The 19,845-nt window shown below is 38.4% G+C and overlaps 1 protein-coding gene across 1 annotated transcript; it reads right to left on the bottom strand.

Annotated features, from left to right (window-relative positions):
• Positions 1-3,545: 3,545 nt before the first annotated feature.
• Positions 3,546-4,876, bottom strand: LOC135709567 (uncharacterized). The gene is made up of 2 exons (XM_065231960.1): positions 4,589-4,876; positions 3,546-4,266 (listed from the first exon to the last, which is right to left on the bottom strand). Exons 1-2 carry the CDS (start codon positions 4,708-4,710, stop codon positions 3,546-3,548), a joined length of 843 nt encoding a protein of 280 aa, XP_065088032.1. The 5' UTR covers positions 4,711-4,876.
• Positions 4,877-19,845: the final 14,969 nt, after the last annotated feature.

Raw genomic sequence — 19,845 nt, 5'->3', positions numbered from 1 at the left:
TTTGAACACAGTTCACGAAACATAGTTCTTAAGGAATCTTTGCGGCTTTCGAATCGGTCGGGTATTACGGCGTTTTGCAATGGGTTCCACGTTATCCAATACATTACTTCCAGACGGATGGGTTCTTGTAGTATCCTTCACTGTCGTTTCATCAGTTGAACAAGGTTGATTAGTTAGCCGTTGTCTTTGTCCAGAACCTTCTTCCACCGGTGGCACTAAAAAAATAAGGAAAATGCAAAAGGAAAACAAATAGACGAAATGTGATGCGGCGGTGTGTCAAAATAAAAAAATATTTTACCATAATCGTCCAAGTCACTCTTACGTTTCACGTACTTCTTCAAGCACTTAACATTCCGGTCGTATGTTTTATCTGTGATAGTATCCATGACGGTAGCTCTGCCAGCTCCCTGCATCTTAATTATTTTGTGGAAAGAGTTTTTGTATGGCGTGTCAGCCTTATCACGTTTTTGTTGTGTGACCAATACCGTATCTCCAACTTCGATTTCAGTTTGCCGAGCTCGACGAACGTTGTCCTCTCTTGTGTTACGGTCAAACTTTGCCTTCTGATCTCGATCTCGAAGCTCTTCATCAACCAACTGTTGCTGATCAGTACGGATGTTTGGCAGTACACTCCGCACAGCTCTTCCGAACATCAATTCCGCCGGAGGGATCTTCGTTACGTGGTGTGGCCATGAATTGTATGCCGCCACATACTCTGATAAAACCTCTTTCGAGTTTAATTTCCCAAGTTTAGCAATGGCTGTGATTTTGTTAATGCCCTGCATGCTCCTTTCTACAAGACCATTTTCCGTAGGGTTTAAAGGGGTACTGTTAATCAGCTTAACTCCCCAGACATTCTTAAGCCAAGATTTTAAGTCTACACTGTTAAAGGGAGGCCCATTGTCGGCTTTCAATGTTTTCGGGATATAATACGAGTTGAAAACTCTTCTAAGTGCTCTCTTCACAGTTTCCGTATCCGTTTTATCCATTGGCAAAGCTACAAGAAATCGGGAATAATTATCAATCAAAACTAGTGCCTTCCAGTTATGCACATCCGATGCCGAGGAGAAATCCATCGATACATAATCCCATGGGTTTTGAGGAAGTTCGGTCATCACGATGGGAACAGGATTTGAAGTGACAGTAACGAGCTGACATTCTGGACAACTTCTAACAAACTCTTCTGTGTCTCGATCAATGCCTGGCCACCATAAACCTTGCCTCAGGAAATTTTTCATGGTTGACATACCCGGGTGACTACGATGGGCCAAAAGCAGGGCTCGGTTCCGCAATGATGCCGGTAAAACCATTTTCTCACGCTTCATCAATAGCTCTCCTTGCAAATACAAGTCACCCTGGAATGCCTGATATTTTGCAATATGTGCTGGCCATTTTTCCTTTTTTCCAAGCCATTCAATGACTGCCTTAAGCTCGTGATCCTTGAGTAATTCAGTTTTCACTTCTGTGTTTGTTAAAGCCAACAACTGGTCGTTGATAACACTTGGGCTGGCGAAGACGGAAAATAATTCGTGTGGCTCTTTTTCAGTACCAAACTGTGGATATTATCGCTTAACACCGATTCTCGATGCAGCGTCAGCAATATTGTTTTTGCCAGCAACGTGATCGAAATCATAAGCGAAATGATCCATCCTTAACATCCAGCCCTCAGCTCTCGACAATATTTTCTTACCGACGTCTTTACGGTTTTTGTTCTTTGTCATGAACATGAGTGCCTCGCTGTCAGACCGTAGGGTGAAACGTCGACCTAATAGATAGTAAGAGAACTTCTCCATTGCCCAAACGATTGCTAACGCCTCTCGATGAAGCTGTGGGTATCGACACTCTGCTTCTGTCAGGCTCTTGGAGGCACAAGCAATGATTCGACGCTCTTCAGTTTGTATCCCCTCTTGCACCAAGATTGCTCCTAGACCCCAAGGTGAAGCATCCGTATAGAGAACAGTTCGATCATTTTCTTTGAAATATCCTCTTTTAATTAGATCGCGTTCGACTTCGTCCTTGAGTTTTTCAAACGATTCCTGGTGTTGCAAAGTCCACACAAACTTCGTGTTTTCTGCTAGGAGATCACGTAGCAGTTTAGTTTTATGCGAGAAATTCTTGATGAACGGACTTATGTAGGTCAGCATACCCAAGAAGCTGCGGACTTCAGACGTGTCCTTCGGCTTTTCGAAAAACTTAACATCCGATATTTTCTTCCGCATTGGTAAAATTCCAGTGCCATCAATTGTGAATCCCAGAAAATCTATTGTTTTCTGATCATACATCGACTTTTCCTCATTGATAGTGAGATTATTAACATTCAACACTTTTTTCACTTCGGCAACATGGTATCTCAATTCTGGTACGTTTTTGCCATGCACCAAAACATCATCGAGGTAGATAATGATATTTTTACACTTTATCAGTAGTTTGTCCATCACTTTCTGGAAAAGCTCTGGGGCGCATGATAATCCGAACGGAAGTCTTCTGAACCGCATCAATCCATTGGCTGTCATAAAGGTTGTAAAATGGCGAACTTCGTCATGTAAATCGATGTGAAAATAAGCATCTTTCAAATCGAGCTTAGAAAAATACATCGTACCATTTGGGATATCGGTCCAAATCTTGTCTAGCGACGGCATTGGATATGGTTCACGAATGATCGCCTTGTTTACCTCACGGTAATCTACAACAATTCGAAAATCATTGACACCCTTCGGAACTAACACAAGCGGTGAAACCCATGTTATTGTATCATGTTCTTTATCTGCCCTTTCAATAATACCCCTATCCTCCATTCGTCTCAACTTTTCATTCGTCGCAATTTCAAATGCCTTTGGAATGTTGTACCGGATGATTTGTTTTGGCATGACCGAATCATCCACCTTGAATTTCACGGCGGCATTTGGAATCTTTGGAAACTCCTGCGGTTCGTTTTCACGGGCTACAGAAATGTCGAGCATTTTGGGCTCCAATCGAGTGTCAGAGATTGAGTGCAAAGTGTTCGGTTCGGTCCTGCTGTTATGTAAGAGTGAAACCTGCAGCCCTATACGAATCAAGTTCAAATTACTTGCTGTTTCGTAACTGAGCAACGATAACTCAGTTCCCTTGACCACGAAGAATTTTGCCAGCTGCAATGGTTGATTGCTCACCCCAATGTACGCTTTAAATGAGAATTCTACTTCTAGTGGTTGTTGGTTTGCATAACTTCGCAAAATTTCTTCAGGGTAAAGCACAAAATCCTGAATAACTGAACGGCAATTACGCTTGATCATTTGCCACCCATTTTTCGTCATGGTGTTGACAGTAGCACCTGAATCAATCAAAAATTGGAAACTCTCTGTTCCAATCTTACAACTGACAAGTCTAGGATCTTCATTTCCTAGTGAAGAGTTTTTGCGCCCAGTTATAAGCTGAAACGATTATTAATAAGAATATAAACACACAAAAATAAAAGCTTAAGCAATGATACTATCGATGTATTCTATGATTTGTATTTATTAAAGAAATGCACTGCCTATTTGATCTGGTATATTCCAATTGAAGAATTACTGTACCTGATTGATCCTTCCAGCTTCGAACTTTACCATCTCACCACTATCAGGGTGCCAGCGTTGTCTTGGATTAGTAGCGCTGTTTTTCGAAAAACAAAACTCGGCAAAGTGCCCCTCTTTCCCACATGTGTAACATTTGACGCGATAGGCCCTGCACTGCTTAGAACCGTGAATACTGCCGCACTTCAAGCAGTTCTGGCTGGTATTTTTGAACCGTCCTGCACGACCAAGAGAACTCACACCTTGAAATCGGAAATTCCTATTGTTGGCTTCCGATCGCGATCCTCGATATGAACCGTGACGCATTGGACCAAAATGCGAGTTCTGACTAACTACTGCATTAACTGGCTTCACCACAGTCCCTTCATGTGTCTTTAGTTCTTCAATGCTGCTACCACCTTCGTTCATTACTATCTGCTTTGATTCCTCAGATTCCATCCGAATGTAATCAAGATGTCTACCGTGGGCAGTAATCAACTCAAGATTGTTGTTGAAGATATTGCTCATTTCGTACAACTTTGTTGCGATTTGCAGTACAGATCGTCGAACTAATGCTTGAACAAATTCTTCGTTTCGCTGCTCTGCCTCAAATTCGCAAAACTTTGCTTGAGTCTCTAATCGCAAAACCCAATCAACAAATGGTTCTGAGGTGCCCATTCGCATTTCACGAAACTTCATCCTCTCCTTCGTGTAGTCGCACGTTTGTTCAAAATACCTATTACAATATTAGGGAGATTAATAAGGGAGACTACAGTCAATAACAGTGATTCTCAACTATGAATTCAGGGACTCGTATCGTTTATTCAAAATCATGTTCATTGTCGTAAGTAAATAATGAATATTAAAAAGTTTTCACAATTTTCGACGTTGATAAAAAAATTATAAAATAAATTAAAATAAAACGATCTACAAGTTTTGCAAAACCCCCTTCCAGGTGTTGTATATTACCACTTGAGAAACACTGTTCTACTCTCCGACAAACAAAAACAAGAAATTCATAATATAAAACAACACAACACAAAAAAAAAAACCTTTACCTGTTTAGCGCCGATACTGTTGCGCTATAAATATCATCCGAACCAGCAGAAAGATTTTCTTGAACCTCGATTACACTTAGTAAATAATTGCCAGCGAAGATTTTCAATCCGTCCAGCTGCATGGCAGGTGCAACAGATTCCTTGCAGGCGGCAATTCGCTCAAACTGATTCCGAAAACGAATCCATTCCGCTTTACGCTTGTTAAGAGGCAAACTTTCATCAAACGGCTTTAGTGGCCACGAGCCTGAAAGTCATTTTGCAGCAACTTTTCCATGCTTAGCTTTCGTCTGATGTGTTCCGTTAGCACCGCATAGAGATTTCCCCACGGTGGAATCTTGTAATACCGTTTTTCCTGGAACATTTCCGTTCTCAACACTTTCAAAATTTAAATTGGCTGAACCCGACTCGTCGGATGAAGAGATGTCACTTTCATGCCACAAACCACTCATTTTACCAAATTTCAATACCGATGTTCAGAAATGGAAGATATCTTGTGAACTGAAACGCTTTCCAGAGAATTATGATCATGCTGTACTAGAGGTTTCCAGCTCTATGTGTGAGTGTAATATTTCAATTGAACGGATAACTCAGTTTACAAACACTTACACACTTTTCAACTAACCAGCTCGCTGACTGTGGTTCAGTAGGAGAAAAAAAAAACGAATCCTGATCGTTGGTTTTTGTATTGCCTCTCTTTTTGGCGCACTCCATACTATGCATCGATCTAGAACTCGAATTCGCCAAACGTCAACGTTTGTTGTCTTGCTTGATCACTTTATTTTAGCATTGTAAACTCGCCTTCCACTACACAATTGCTTTTAGTAAGCAGTGTGGCCATTAATTATTTCTTTTATTTTATCTTGATTCCACTTCGCCTCAGGCATAACCCGACTCACTAAATACACAATATTTTCCTCTTTTATTTCCTCAACTTCTTTGGCTATAAAAGCTTTGACCTTGAGCTGAACTCGGCGCAGACACATTTATGTATAACTCACGTAGCCTTGGGCTTTACCCGGCTTATGTTTTTAATGTTCGAATGCATTATTTTGGCCTTGAGCTGAACTCGACTCAAAAAATATCAGGTGGTCTTGGGCTTCACCCGACTCAACTGTTTCAAATTAAGCGGTTTTGGCCTTGAGCTGAACTCGGCGCAAAAAAAAATGGTCTTAGGCTTAACCCGACTCAACATAGTCTTGAAATTGATTTGTCGTGAACTATCTATAGTTCATTGTATATGCGCGAATATTGATGGTCCGAAAGTGCGGATAACAATAACAATCAAAAAAAAAAATTTTTTTTTTACTGGGCGAAAGTGAGGACTTGAAAATGGAACTATGCAATTGTGCGCGTTATAACCATCATGGTGTTATATATACAAGCTGGTCTTGGGCTTAACCCGACTCAACTATTTAGGTTTCAAGATGACTCCGCATAAAAAATTGAATATATACATCTTCTTGGAGTGTTGGGTATGTTCTTCTCCATAAATCAACGGAAAGACTATATAATTTAACTTCCTTAATTTATTTCACGTTTTCAACATTCCTAGCAACACTTCCGGGGAATTAAACTTCCGTCCATTTCCATGATCTTTATGTTGTTTTTAAAACTACTTACCGGTCGCAAAAAATTGCATATTTTCTGAAGTTCACCACACTCATCCAGTGCACCTCTATCATGGCAGGATCGCCAATGTGGTATTCCGAAAATCACTGGTATATTTTAAGTACGAAGTTCATGATATTACAATCACATCTATCTTTATTGACACGTTAATCTGCACTCTTCCTCGTTTTCACATACACTCTAATCTAGGATACCACAATAGATACGTAAAAAAAGAAGATTTTAGTTCTAGTAATAAACTGTATTTGTTTTTGCGTTGTAAAAATGAAGTGAGAAATGCTCGCTGCACATCTCGGACTTTAAGCTTAAAAAATCATTGGTGTTGATTCAAATGTTAAGATTTACTTACTCTTTGCATATCTATAGTAAGCTATGATTCTAATCTATCAATTACTTTAAAGACAACCAAATTTCAACAACTGAGTGAAAAGTTATCAACAAATTAGCAGTGTTTTTTTTTTTTTTTTTTTGTTATTGAAAAAGTTCAAAACTAAAATTACAAACAATTTTCCGTTAATTCTTGTTCTTTTTCCTGTACCGGTATTCCTTTTTTTTCCTTTCACGTTTCTTAAACTAACTTAAAACCTATGTTAAACTTGGGAAACCGATTTCCCGCGGCGTACTCGGAGTTAACACATTCACTCATGTACACTCATTCATATTCACTCACTCTATTTCATCCATACATATATAACCGAACACACGATCACAAGGGAAGGGAAACTTAGCCTAACTTAACCTATCTTAACCTAACATTTTGTTCATTGCTTTCTTTACTTTTTCATATCACTGTTTTCATTGATTTTCCTAGCAAATATTTACACAATTTCCGAAATGTCGTCTAAAGAAATCTTTATGTTTCCACCTCATTTCTCTTATTTCTTTTTTGAAAACATACAGACTGGGATTAGGGTACCATTTTAAACAGAAGGAAATTCCTCGTATAGCTAACCATAATGCTGCTTTTTCACCGTGGCTCTTGGTATCAATTTCAAGTGCTAGCATATCTTCCAAGCTGTTTAAAACTATTTTACATTTGGTTTGAATAACATTTTTTGTCCAAATTCAAATTATTCTGGCCGACGGACACTCTTCGATTCTGTGTTTATTATTATCCGGTCGTGAGCATGTGTCGCAATTGCTATTTATTTATTTATTTATTTATTTATTTATTTCTTATTTCATCTGACTTTTTTCAGTCTTAATGAAATCTAGGATGGGGAAAAGCCTCTTTGAGTAAACCATTCAGTTGGCTCAAAGAGGCGTAAAAACCCCATGTCTTTTCATACATATAACAATAAATAAAATTACAAATAGTCAATACACAGAATACGTTGAATACAAATGAATACAAATGACAAACATATTAAAAGCTAAGTCAATAATCTAAAATAATTGAACACAACAATCTGCAAATGCGTCGCAGCTCACGCATCGGATGGTTGGAAACTTGGCGTAGTGTTGTAGAAGGACCATGTAATAAAAAAAAACAGCAGGTAATACACACTTTCGAAGTAGCAGTGATTGGACAGATACTCACCGCTGTGCATTGAGGCGGCGTTGAAAAGTGGCAGCAGAAACATTGAAGTCAAATTGTCCACTAACATCGTTAAACCGAGAAGACATTATCCTGATAGGATCGTGTTGACCATAACGGCTGTTCCGGGTAGCAAGGTGCAGGAAATTACGTTGCCTCAAAGGTCTTTGCGGCGCATATACGTGCAATTCAGCAAGAATATCTGGGGCATCGATTTCATTGGTCATTACCTTAGCGACGAAGATGGCTTGCAAATTGGATCTTCGCTTCTCCAGAGTATCGATGCCTAACAGCATACAACGATGTTCATATGGAGGAAGATTTGACGAATCACGCCAGGGTAAGTGGCGAAGAGCGAGGCGCACAATTTTTTTCTGCACCGCCTCGATACGGTCAATCCAGTTTCTGTTGTACGGGCACCATACCAGCACGGAAGATTCCAAAATAGATCGAACCAGTGCACAGAAAAGGGACTTCAGGCAGAGAGGATCACGAAATCCATCAGCAAGCTTAAACATGAAGCCGAGCTGTTTATTGGCTTTTGCAATCACGTCTTCATAATGCGGTCGGAAAGTGAGTTCGCGGTCCAATATCACACCGAGATCCCTAACCTGATACAAGCGCTCGAGAGTTTGTCCACACATGCTGTAGTTGAAATTGATTGGTTGCCGCTTCCTGCTGAATGATATTGTGTTGCATTTGGCTATGCATAAATCGAGTAGCTTTCGCTTGCTCTAGTCCTCGAACAAATCTAATAACCTCTGCAACTCCAGGCAATCCTAAGTGCACGTGATGATCATAAAGATCTTAACATCGTCGGCATAGAATATTCGCTGTCTACGTGGCAACACAAAGGCAATGTCATTTATGAATAATGAGAAAAGCAGCGGTCCAAGATTACTCCCTTGCGGTACACCAGAAGGAATCATAAACGGCTCCGAATGTGACGAACCAATCCTTACTCTCACGGATCTTTCAGACAGATATGATCTAAAACAGCTAACAAGCGCGGAAGATACCCCCAGCTTCTCGAGTTTTTGCAACAGGATATCATGATTCACACGATCGAATGCAGCCTTGAAGTCCGTGTATACGGCGTCCACTTGTGAACCAGCGTCCATAGAGCGTATGCAGAGTGAGGTGAACTGAGTGAGGTTAGTAGTAACAGATCGTTTCGGGTAGAATCCATGCTGGACACATGAAATGTAGTTTTTGGTGGCTTCAAAGAGAGCGTTGTTTACAATTATTTCAAAAACCTTAGAGCAAGCGCTCAAGGACGTTATTCCACGGTAGTTGACGACGTTACATTTGTCACCCTTTTTGTGAATCGGTGACAGAAACGAAGTTTTCCATCCAGCAGGAAATTTTTGCTGTTGGAACGAGAGATTGAACAGTTTTACTAACGGTGTCATCAGAGAACTCGAGCAGTTTTTCAACACAGATGAAGGAATCCCATCAGGACCGGGTGACACGGAATGTTTGAGCTTACGTAATGCATTTTCGACATGCTCCTCGCTGATCTGGAAAATTCCAAAGTCGATGCTGTCTAGCGGCGTATCACGAACAGCAGCCTCTATCTGCGATGGCGTAGCAGGCGTATTTGAGAAGACATTCTTGAAGTGTTCAGCAAAGATCTCACATTTACTAGAGGCTGTGCTAGCAAATTGGTCGCCGAAATACATGGACGTTGGCAATCCATCTTCTTTGCGTTTAGTACGAACAAAAGACCAGAACTGTTTGGGATGTAGACGTAAATTTCTCTGCGTACGATCAACGTATCGAGCATACAATAGACGGTTATACCGTGTGTACTTGTTACTGGCCATTACAAAGCGATGTTTGGAGTGCTGCGAACGACTCCGACTATACGTTCGAAGTGCAGATCGCCTACGGCGCTTCAACTGGCGGAGGCTCCAGTTCGTCCAAGGAGGCTTCAGTGGAGGGCGCTGAAGAGGCACGTGAGTTTCGATGACTTGACGTATCTCCGTGTTGAAAATACATACAATATCGTCCAGATCCTGATCAGAATCCAAAAATTGCCAATCGATTGATAATAGCGCATCATTCATCGAACTATAATCAGCCCGAGGAAAATCGAACCGGCAGTCGTCTAGAGATGGTTCAAATGACACTGGTACCGAAATAGAAACGGTGACGTCAATAGCAGGATGTGGAGTATCGATTTCTACGAGCGATTCAGCCGCTTCGGATATGCAACAGCTTGATAACGCTGAGTCATTCACGAGTACTAAATCGAGAATCCGTGAACTGGAGTTCTTCACAGTATTGATTTGTGTCAGACCCTGGAAGCAGAAGGCATCGTACAATGCACAGCTAGCATTCGTTAATCTCGATGCATGGGAATCTATTGTGAGGCCACCATCCTCTGATGGTACCCAGTGCATTTCAGGATGATTATAGTCTCCAAACTGGAAAGCAAGGTCATGAGGCCTCAAGCCGGAAAGGATTGAATCAATGGAGTCAGTATGCTGCTGTATGAGCGACAGGTCGTCTCTGCAATCAGGTGGTAGATAAAGCACTCCAATGCTGACATCATAGTTCTGCAGTTTGATTTTGATCCAAATCTGCTCGAGAGCATTACTTATCGGAGCTGGATCAATACAGCAACACAATTTAGAAGAGACGGCAATCAATACACCTCCACCACGAGTTTTTCGACTGTTCATTTAGCCTTCCAATATTATAAGCTACTAGCTTTTCTTTATTAGCTATTATATTGTTACAAAATGCAAATATCCTCGATCTATCTTCAGATGCTATGAAATTGTAGTTGAAGTTTTTCCAGATTATATCCCACTCAATTTGAGGGAAATCGATTTTAACTTTAGGAATAATGTTTTTCTGTGATATTAAAAATCTGTAAATAGATGCTGTTGAATGTAAATCAGTTCCTTTTTCAATGTATACGGCAACACCAATCCAGTTCTTGAAATTGAATGGTAGACTTTGCGTTCTGCAATATTCCAATAGATAAATCTTTGAAGAGTTGCCATTGTCGTTACTCAAAATGTGTTTAAAGAAGAGCGCCTTCATTTTGGATTCCGGGTCAACTAATTGAATTCCTCCCTTTAAAGTAATCTAAGTAAAGCTGTTCACGGTTTGTTTTGAAAATATATTTGGCCCATAAAAACTGTCCTACAGCGGATTTGATTTCACCTAGATGTTTCTGATTTGGTGCAACTATCTGCGCTAGATACCAAAATTTTGATAAAACAAAAGCATTTATCAACCAGCTTCTTTCTATCAAATTTAGGTTCCTCATACTATGCATTTTTAACACCTGTTTGGCGTTGCGAATTATCCTGTCGTAGTTTAAACTTACTATTGAAGAAACTTTGCTTGTTATATCAATTCCCAGTATTTTTGTAGCGTCAACCTCATGAATTAGTTGTGGTCCTAAAGTACACATATTCAGCCTTATAAAAACCGATTTGTTGAAATTTAATTTAATTTTACCCCACTTTTCAAAGGAATGTAAGATTTGCATGAGCAAATCAAATTCCTCATCGTTTTTAACAAATACATTAATGTCATCAGCATGAAATGCTATCATTAATTTTTCTAATCAATGGCTCTATGTACAGTACGAACAGGATCATGCTTAAAGGGCATCCTTGGCGAACCGAGCAGCCAATTTCAAACTCGTTAGTGAAAAATCCGTTAAAAAGCACGCGAGAAGTGGCAACACTGTAAAGATTCCTAATACACTGGATTAAACTATCTGGAAACCTAAAATGACTAAGTACTTTCCACAGGTACTCATGATCAACTTTGTCGAAAGCTTTCTGGAGGTCTAAGCTCTAAGCTAACGAGAGCTCCTTTAAATCTTACTGATTCTTTAGCACGCAAAATTACTCGTCGAATGTCTTTAAGGTTGTCTATGCAAGAATGCTTGGGTTTGTTCCGGTCCTAACAGATTTCCTAAGACCGCTTGGATGCGGAGAGCTATGATTTTAGTGAAAAATTTGTAGTCGCAATTCAAGACACTGATTGGCCTGTATTGATCTAGTTCATGTCTGCTGCCTTGTTTGTGAATTAAAGTTATTATTCCTGAGGAAAACTCTTTGGGGGGACAATTGTTACCGGATAAATAACTATTGAACATTAAAACTAAATCTTCTTTAATAAGGTCAAAATGTTTCAAATAAAATTCGTAATTTAGTCCATCAGGACCCGGACTTTTCTTTTTAGTGCACAGTTTAAGTGTATCAAACATTTCATCGATCGTATGGGTTCTATTAATTCTAATGCTCAGAGGTTAAAAACTTCGTTACGTGATTAATTGGATCGTCATTTGCGTTATGTACCAAAAAGTTGTTAATCGCTTGAAATTGAGTAGAATAATAATCAAAGATGATGTCTTTTAATCTTGCTGTTTCTCCTGTAACTACATTTCCATCTAAAAGCTTTAAATTGTTTGATTTTGGGTGTCTTTGTATTTGCGCAGATACTTGGAAAATACTGATTGTTTCCTCTTGAGCAAATGAAAAGCTGTTCAATGTGCTGCAGTAGTATTTTAATCTATCATTTTCTATTTCCATCAACCGTGATTTTACTATACCGATGTCTTTGTGAACGTCTTCTCCTGAGCGCAATCTGATTGTAAATTAATCAATACTGCATGAAAATAACTTTTTTCTTGAGCTATTCTAAGATTGTTAGACCAACTTTCTGCTTTATAGAACTGTTTTGTTTTATTTTTAGCCAGATAGTTCCACCGACTGCTGCGATTTGTGCAATACATGGATCGAGATTTCCAAGAAACATAACTGTTAGCAAAATCATCTACAACGCGTTCATTTTCTAAAATTGTCGAGTTTATTTTCCGATAGCCTCGACCTTTGGTAGGTAAGCAATCTTGATCAATCTTAACCTTCAACACTACAGCACAATGATCTGAGAATGGAACTGGAACTGTTTCAACTAACAGAACTGAGTTTGAAAATTCTTTTGGTCCATAGAAACGATCCAGATGGGACGCTGAACCTGATCTAAAAAAAAAGTGAACTCATTCTTTTTAAGCTCCCACAAGATATCTTTCCATTGGAAAGATTCAACAACTCGCTGAAGACCGGATGACATATTTTTAGAATTCCGAAGAGTGTCCGATGAATTTAAAATACAATTGAAAACTCCTCCTAGTACAGAGTACTTAATTACTGGCATGATTATATGATCAGAAAGGTTATTCAAAAACAAATCCTCCCTTTCTTTCTTCTTATTTGTTCCTGAAAATGCATAAATATTTATGTAATTAATATCATTCACAATAATCGAAATTATTCGAATACCAGTACCCATTCCTTTGTCGTTCAGATTCACAAATGCATGATGAGATGGGATAAAGGCGAAGCTTTCGTAACATAGTTCTTGCAAGAAAACCAAATCAATCTCATGATTCCATACGAAATCCCTGAGTAAATTTTGATTAAGTACCGTCTTAGTACTGTTCAAGTTCACCGTCGCGATTTTCATTACATACAGTTGGTGTGTGCAACTGTGCATTCCAAGCATGGTGATGAGTTGAAAAGATACCTCGCACTATGACAAAAGCAAACTCACCCGAGAGATTTTTTATTTTGTTTTCACTTTCTACCTACCGCTTCTCCCACTTCGCAAACAAATACAGATTCTGACGTTCGCACCTCCACCAGTCCAACACACCGGAGCGTATGAGTGATCACTAGGGAGCACCGTAGAGAGTTCGTTTGCTTCACCGGGGAGAATCACCCGGTGCGCGGTGAAGATTTTGGTTGTTAGTTTGTTGCATACAAACATTTTTTTAAAGATTACTTTTTTTCTATTAACGTACAGTATGTAGTCAATTATTTTAAAATTTGGTAAAATAATAATGTACACATTTTCATCCTTGGTCCAACGCTCTGGAACGGGATGTACAATGGCGTGCTAACGCTGCAGCTGCCCAAATGAGTTGAGATCGTTGGATTTGCGGACGACGTCATCTTGAAGGTAACAGGCGAGACGCTGGAAGAGGTGGAAGTGTTGGCGACCGAGGTGATCGACATGATTAGCCTACCACAAAACGGAAGTGCTATTGGCCAGTAATTGTAAAGCGGTACAGCGGACAGACATCACCGTCAGGGGCACGCCATAACCTCAAAGCGTGTGTTGAAATACCTGGGAGTGATGATCGATGACCGGCTGAACTTCAACAGCCACGTCGAATATGCCTGTGAGAAGGCTGTATACGTTGATGTTTTCACTCGCTCACGTAAAGTTCTGCCGGAATCTTTAGAGAAACTAAAACACATGTACGCTGCCATCTTTCTCATGGAAGTGAGTGTATAAACAGACGAACAGTGAACAGTCAAGTCTCTCACTCTCTCGTGCTGTGTCTAACAATCTCTCCAGTGGTGCCAGGATAAATCTCCGAAGAGACAAGCAGAGATTCACCCCAGAGAATGATATCTCTCGCACCTGAGTGATTCTCCCAAGAGAATTTTCAACCCTGATACTGGGTGTCTTTTCATTTATGTAAATAGGATTCCCTAAGTTTTCCCGAACTTTAACGAGAGTTTACAATAAGAACGCTATTTTTAAATGCATTAAAAATATTATATTTTTGATAAAACAACAACAAAGGTAATTATCGTAATCGTTTTTAAGGCATAACAATCAGTTACAATCAAATCCATTAAATTTTAAAGTTTAACATTTAATTAATTTTAGTAAGGACGCATTTCGTGCCAAATCGAATCGAAGCTGGCAGCACCCTCTCAGATTTCAATAAAATTTTCTGGATGTGTAGACTTTGACTAAATAAGCACTTTTGCATACGACGCATTTCGCTCCAAATCGTATTCGGAGCTGGCAGCACCCTCTCAGATTTCAATGAAACTTTCTGGATGTGTGGACCTTGACTAAATATGCCACTTTGCATACTTAGTTTTTCCAAAATTTATCTATACTAACATTTGAGAAGGGCCAAACTTTTTCTGCCGATTTCTTTCAAAAAAAATATTATGGTAAAATGACAACTCCTACAAAAATCATTTCATTTGAGACCTACACTGAAAAACATCGATTTTTAAAAATTAAAGTCGATTTAAAAAAAAAGTTTGATTTAGTTGAATCTTTGCCTCAAGATAGGTAATTATGTTTACTACCAATCGTCCATACATCGCGAGATGGGCACTTTTAAGGAAGAAAAGTTTTTCTTACAAAAACTTTTTCATTTCTGAACTGATTTTTTTTCCATTTTCCATTTTCATACAAAACTAAACCAGTGAAGCTCAAAATCATCTCAGAATCCAATGAAGCTCAATGTGCGATTCAATTTTGTCTAATCAGCACTTAAGTTCACTTTGATTAATCGAGAATTTCATATGAAAAGGGCTCATGATGCATTTATCGCCAAATCGTATTTGGAATTGGCAGCACCCTCTCAGAGTTCAATAAAACTATTTGGACATGTAGACCTTGCCAAAAAAAATATCATTCCCTTATTCTGTTGTCTACTACTGATGCAAAATTTGATAATATGTGAGAGAAAAAAGACAAGATTTTTCATATATCATTTATTTATATATTTTCAATGTTTTAAACCTATTTTCATACATGCTGTTTTTTCCTTTTTCCAATCAAGTTCAATATTTTTGGTTCATCTTCTGAATTAGAATACCTTTTTGCCGCTACTTTGTCAGGCGTTTTTTCATAACTGGACTTCCATTATGAGATATCACGCTAAGGCATGACTCACAAATGCTCATCGTTTCATCAATTTCGTGGTTATATCCCATAGAATGTATTTTTTCTACCATCGTTGACGATGGTACTTATTTCAGTTGCATCTCGGATTATTTATATTTGCACAACATTTCAATCCTTTGAGCCTTAATTTACTACTTTGGTCCATGATAATAATTTTACTACAACTTGTCTTCACAACTTTCGTTATCAGATTGCTGCGGCTTGTATGAAATCAACCTTAGTTTTACAGTGCTCACTCAGTTTTTCCAAAATTTATCTAGACTAACATTTGAAAAGGGCCAAACTTTTTCTGCCGACTTTTTTCAAAAAAATATTATGGAAAAATGACAACTCCAACAAAAATATGTTGTATGAATGACTTTTAGAAAATTGACCAAATTATCGAAAAAAAAAAAATACTGAAAAAAAATTTCATTTGAGACCTACACTAAAAAAAATCGATTTTTAAAATTTAGAGTCGATTTAAAAAAAATGGCCATGTTTGATTTGAATGACACTTTGCCTCAACATAGGTAATTATGTTTACTACCATCCGTCCATACATCGCGAGATAGGCACTTTTAAGGAAAAAATGTTTTTCTTACCAAAACTTTTTCATGTCTGAACTAAGGTTGATTTCATACAAGCAGCAGTCAATCTGATAACGAAAGTTGTGAAAACAAGTTGTAGTAAAATTATTAACCACTGAACAGTACATCGAAATGTCAGGAGAACTCAAAGAGCTATATAATAGCACAAAGACAATATCTGGCACACAGAAACTCAACAGTGTTGTGCCTATAACTGCTGACAAAGTAGCGGCAAAAAGGTATTCTGATTCAGAAGATGAACCAAAAATATTTAACTTGATTGGAAAAAGGAAAAAACAGCATGTATGAAAATAGGTTTAAAACATTGAAAATATATAAATAAATGATCTATGAAAAATCTTGTCTTTTTTCTCTCACATATTATTAAATTTTGCATCAGTAGTAGACAACAGAATAAGGGAATGATATTTTTTGACAAGGTCTACATGTCCAAATAGTTTTATTGAGCTCTGAGAGGGTGCAGCCAATTCCAAATACGATTTGGCGAGAAATGCACCATGAACCCTTTTCATATTAAATTCTCGATTAATCAAAGTGAACTTAAGTGGTGATTAGATAAAATTGAACGGCAAATTGAGCTTCATTGGATTCTGAGATGATTTTGAGCTTCACTGGTTTAGTTCTGTATGAAAATGAAAAAAAAATCAGTTCAGACATGAAAAAGTTTTTGTAAGAAAAACTTTTTTTCCTTAAAAGTGCCCATCTCGCGTGCCTATCTTGAGGCAAAGTTTCATCCAAATCAAACATGGCCATTTTTTTAAATCGACTTTAAATTTTTAAAATCGATTTTTTTTTCAGTGTAGGACTCAAATGAAATTTTTTTCCAGTATTTTTTTTTCGATAACTTGGACAATTTCCTAAACGTCATCCATACAACACATTTTTGTAGAAGTTGTCATTTTTCCATAATATTTTTTTGAAAAAAATCGACAGAAAAAGTTTGGCCCTTCTGAAATGTTAGTCCAGATAAATTTTGGAAAAACTAAGTATGCAAAGTGGCATATTTAGTTAAGGTCCACACATCCAGAAAGTTTCATTGAAATCTGAGAGGGTGCTGCCAGCTCCGAATACGATTTGGCGCGAAATGCGTCTATGTCGAAGATCTCAAAATATTTAGTGTCTTGAAGATTCGTGTTCCAAGTACTAGTTCAAGTTACTGAAAATTATTAAAATACCATAATCATGGAAAAATAAAAATAATCGTGCATTTAACTATGTGAAAGATACGAGATGTTCCGTGAAGCATTATTAACTTCTCATCAATTGTAGAAACGTTAAATAAGGTCTGAGGAATGAAAGGAAATGCTTAGAATTTCAGTGTAGCTCAATAGGCAAGCAGCGGGGCGTAAGGGAAGTTCTTAAGACATCTTGCAAATATGGAGAACTTCATGAGAGTCTTAAAGATTTTAACGCAGTTCTATTAGCTACAAAATAGCTGCTGCAACTTTGAAGAAGTTCTTGGAATTTCAAAAATAGTAAAAAGTAATTCTGATGTATGGAGATCATTTGAGAAAAACAGTAGAAACTTTTAAGAAGATCCAAATACGTCAGAAAAGCTAGATCTATAGATCTTTGGTGAATTTCAAAGATCTTAAGGGCAGTTGCCGTAGCTGTAGGAAAGTCCAGAATTTTTGAGGAAATTAAAAATGTATAACGTGACGTAACATCACCTACAAACCGACATGAATGACCATATAAATTACCACGAAATTTCAACTCAAAGCACACTACCGACATCTGTCTCCGTATTCGCGAAAAACGTTTATCTAAGCCACGAACACGAGTGCAAAATGTATGAGTTGGTATGGTTGTATGGTTCTTGTCTGATCTATTCTGGACAAGTTATTATTATCTGGATGAAAAGTTTCTATGGTTTTGACAGATGGGATCGCTGCACATTTGAATCGGCCGTTATAGATTTTCGAGCGAAAGTTAAGTTTAAGTTTCATGTCGGTTTGTCGGTGGTGACATCCCAAGTAACATCGCAAGTTTTATAAAGGGTTTTAACGTATGCTACAAGTCTAAATCATGGTCTGCAAAATCCTTATAAAACCGAAATTGTTACTTGGGATAACATAAATTCAGGGGCACCATGCTCTTCAGGAAAAAAAATACGAGAACCCTTAAGATGTGTCGAGAATGTGTTACCACTTTGGTTCCTGTACCCTACTTACCAATTTCGAGCGAGAGAAATCAGGAGATAGGTGAGCGAGGAATACACATATTCATTGTGAATTCAATCAGTATATCAGTTTCTTGTATGCAATATTGTCTTGTTTTTTAGTGTAAATATAAGTAAATATGTAAGTCAAATGAAAAACCACTCCCAAACCAACGGTCAAATTAAATATTGTAACCCAGTCACATCAACAACTAGGTTCTCTTTCACTTCAGGCATTGCGCGAGATAGAACAATCTGCCAAGTTTGCTATAAGTTTGAAAAGAAGTGAAGTATACAGATCGCCAACAAATACCGGCAAATACCGCATAAATACTGAGTAAGTTCAGGACCCAATTAAAACCCAGTAGCAAAATTCCCAGCCCTAAGACCACTTTTCCTATTCCAGTCAGGACCCATTAATAACTGGCTAAACCACGAGGGCATCCGTTAACAAGCCAGCCTCCGTGTAGCAAGCGTCCATCGATAATACACCGATGACCACTGAGAGACCACCGTCGATCATCCGATCGAGCCCCACACGGTGACAACCGTCGAGCACCGGCATCCACTGTGAAAAGTCCGTTCATCCGCCGCCGAAAAACCCCACCCACTGCAGAATCCCGTCATCGCTGGCCAGCAATCTACACACCTACTCTACAGACATAACAAGTAAGCGAGACAACAAACTAGTAAAAAGTGATTAATAGGTGTTTTGTGCTTCTGATTAGTATCAACAAGCCAGGAGCTGACCTTGAAGCTCTAGGGTTTCAAGCTCAAGCTAGCCAACAAAAGAGGCGAGTGCAGCCCACCCCAGACTATCTCCGTGGCTAGACCAGAGGTTAGGGGAATCCCTTTAAACTAGCCCATCTGGCTAGCCATTAACAAATTTCAGAAAAGTATAGAAACCATTAGAGAAATAATAAATACGTCAGAAAAATGAGGCAAACTTCATAAATATTCCGGAACGTTCACAGAGGCCCAGAAAATTTCGGGAAAGTTTAAAAGTGTTAAGGAGAGTTCAACTTATTTCAGAGCAGAATCAAGATATTGTAGAATTTGAGCTTGAGGGAAGCTTCAAGCTGTTCAAGGGCAGTTCAAATAGTTTTAAGGAAATTTCTGAAAGCTTACAGAAGTTTTGAACAATTCAGAAGAATTCCGGAGTATTTAGCAAAATTTCGAGAGAAATTTTAGAACGTAAGAGAAGTTACTCTTACATCAAGAATATGAGATAGTATTATAGGAATTTTCAATGATTATCTATATAATTTCAAGCACTCAAAAATAGGTGAAATTTTAACTAAGGTGATTAGAGAACTTCAAGGCAGTTCCATTAATTAAAAAAAAATGTGGTATCTTCTAGAGATCAACAAAGAAGTTAAGAAACTTTCAGATATTTTCATTATATTCAGCAAAGTCTCGAGGACGATCAAATAGCTTCAGAGCAAACCCGTTAAATTAAGGAACTTGGCAGAAACTTACAAAAAGCTGCATGGAACTATGGGAAATCCCGAAAACTTCATAAGCATCAGGGAATTAAGAATATTTAGGGAACCTCAGAAAAACATAGACTCCCATAGCTCAGTCGTTA

This window comes from Ochlerotatus camptorhynchus, unplaced genomic scaffold (genome assembly GCF_037179485.1).
Source record: "Ochlerotatus camptorhynchus isolate MF236.1 unplaced genomic scaffold, CSIRO-AGI_Acam_v1.1 ptg000361l, whole genome shotgun sequence".
Classification (NCBI taxonomy): domain Eukaryota; kingdom Metazoa; phylum Arthropoda; class Insecta; order Diptera; family Culicidae; genus Ochlerotatus; species Ochlerotatus camptorhynchus.
The sequence above is the reverse complement of the archived record's forward strand: the minus strand, read 5'-3'. Positions and strand labels throughout refer to the sequence as shown.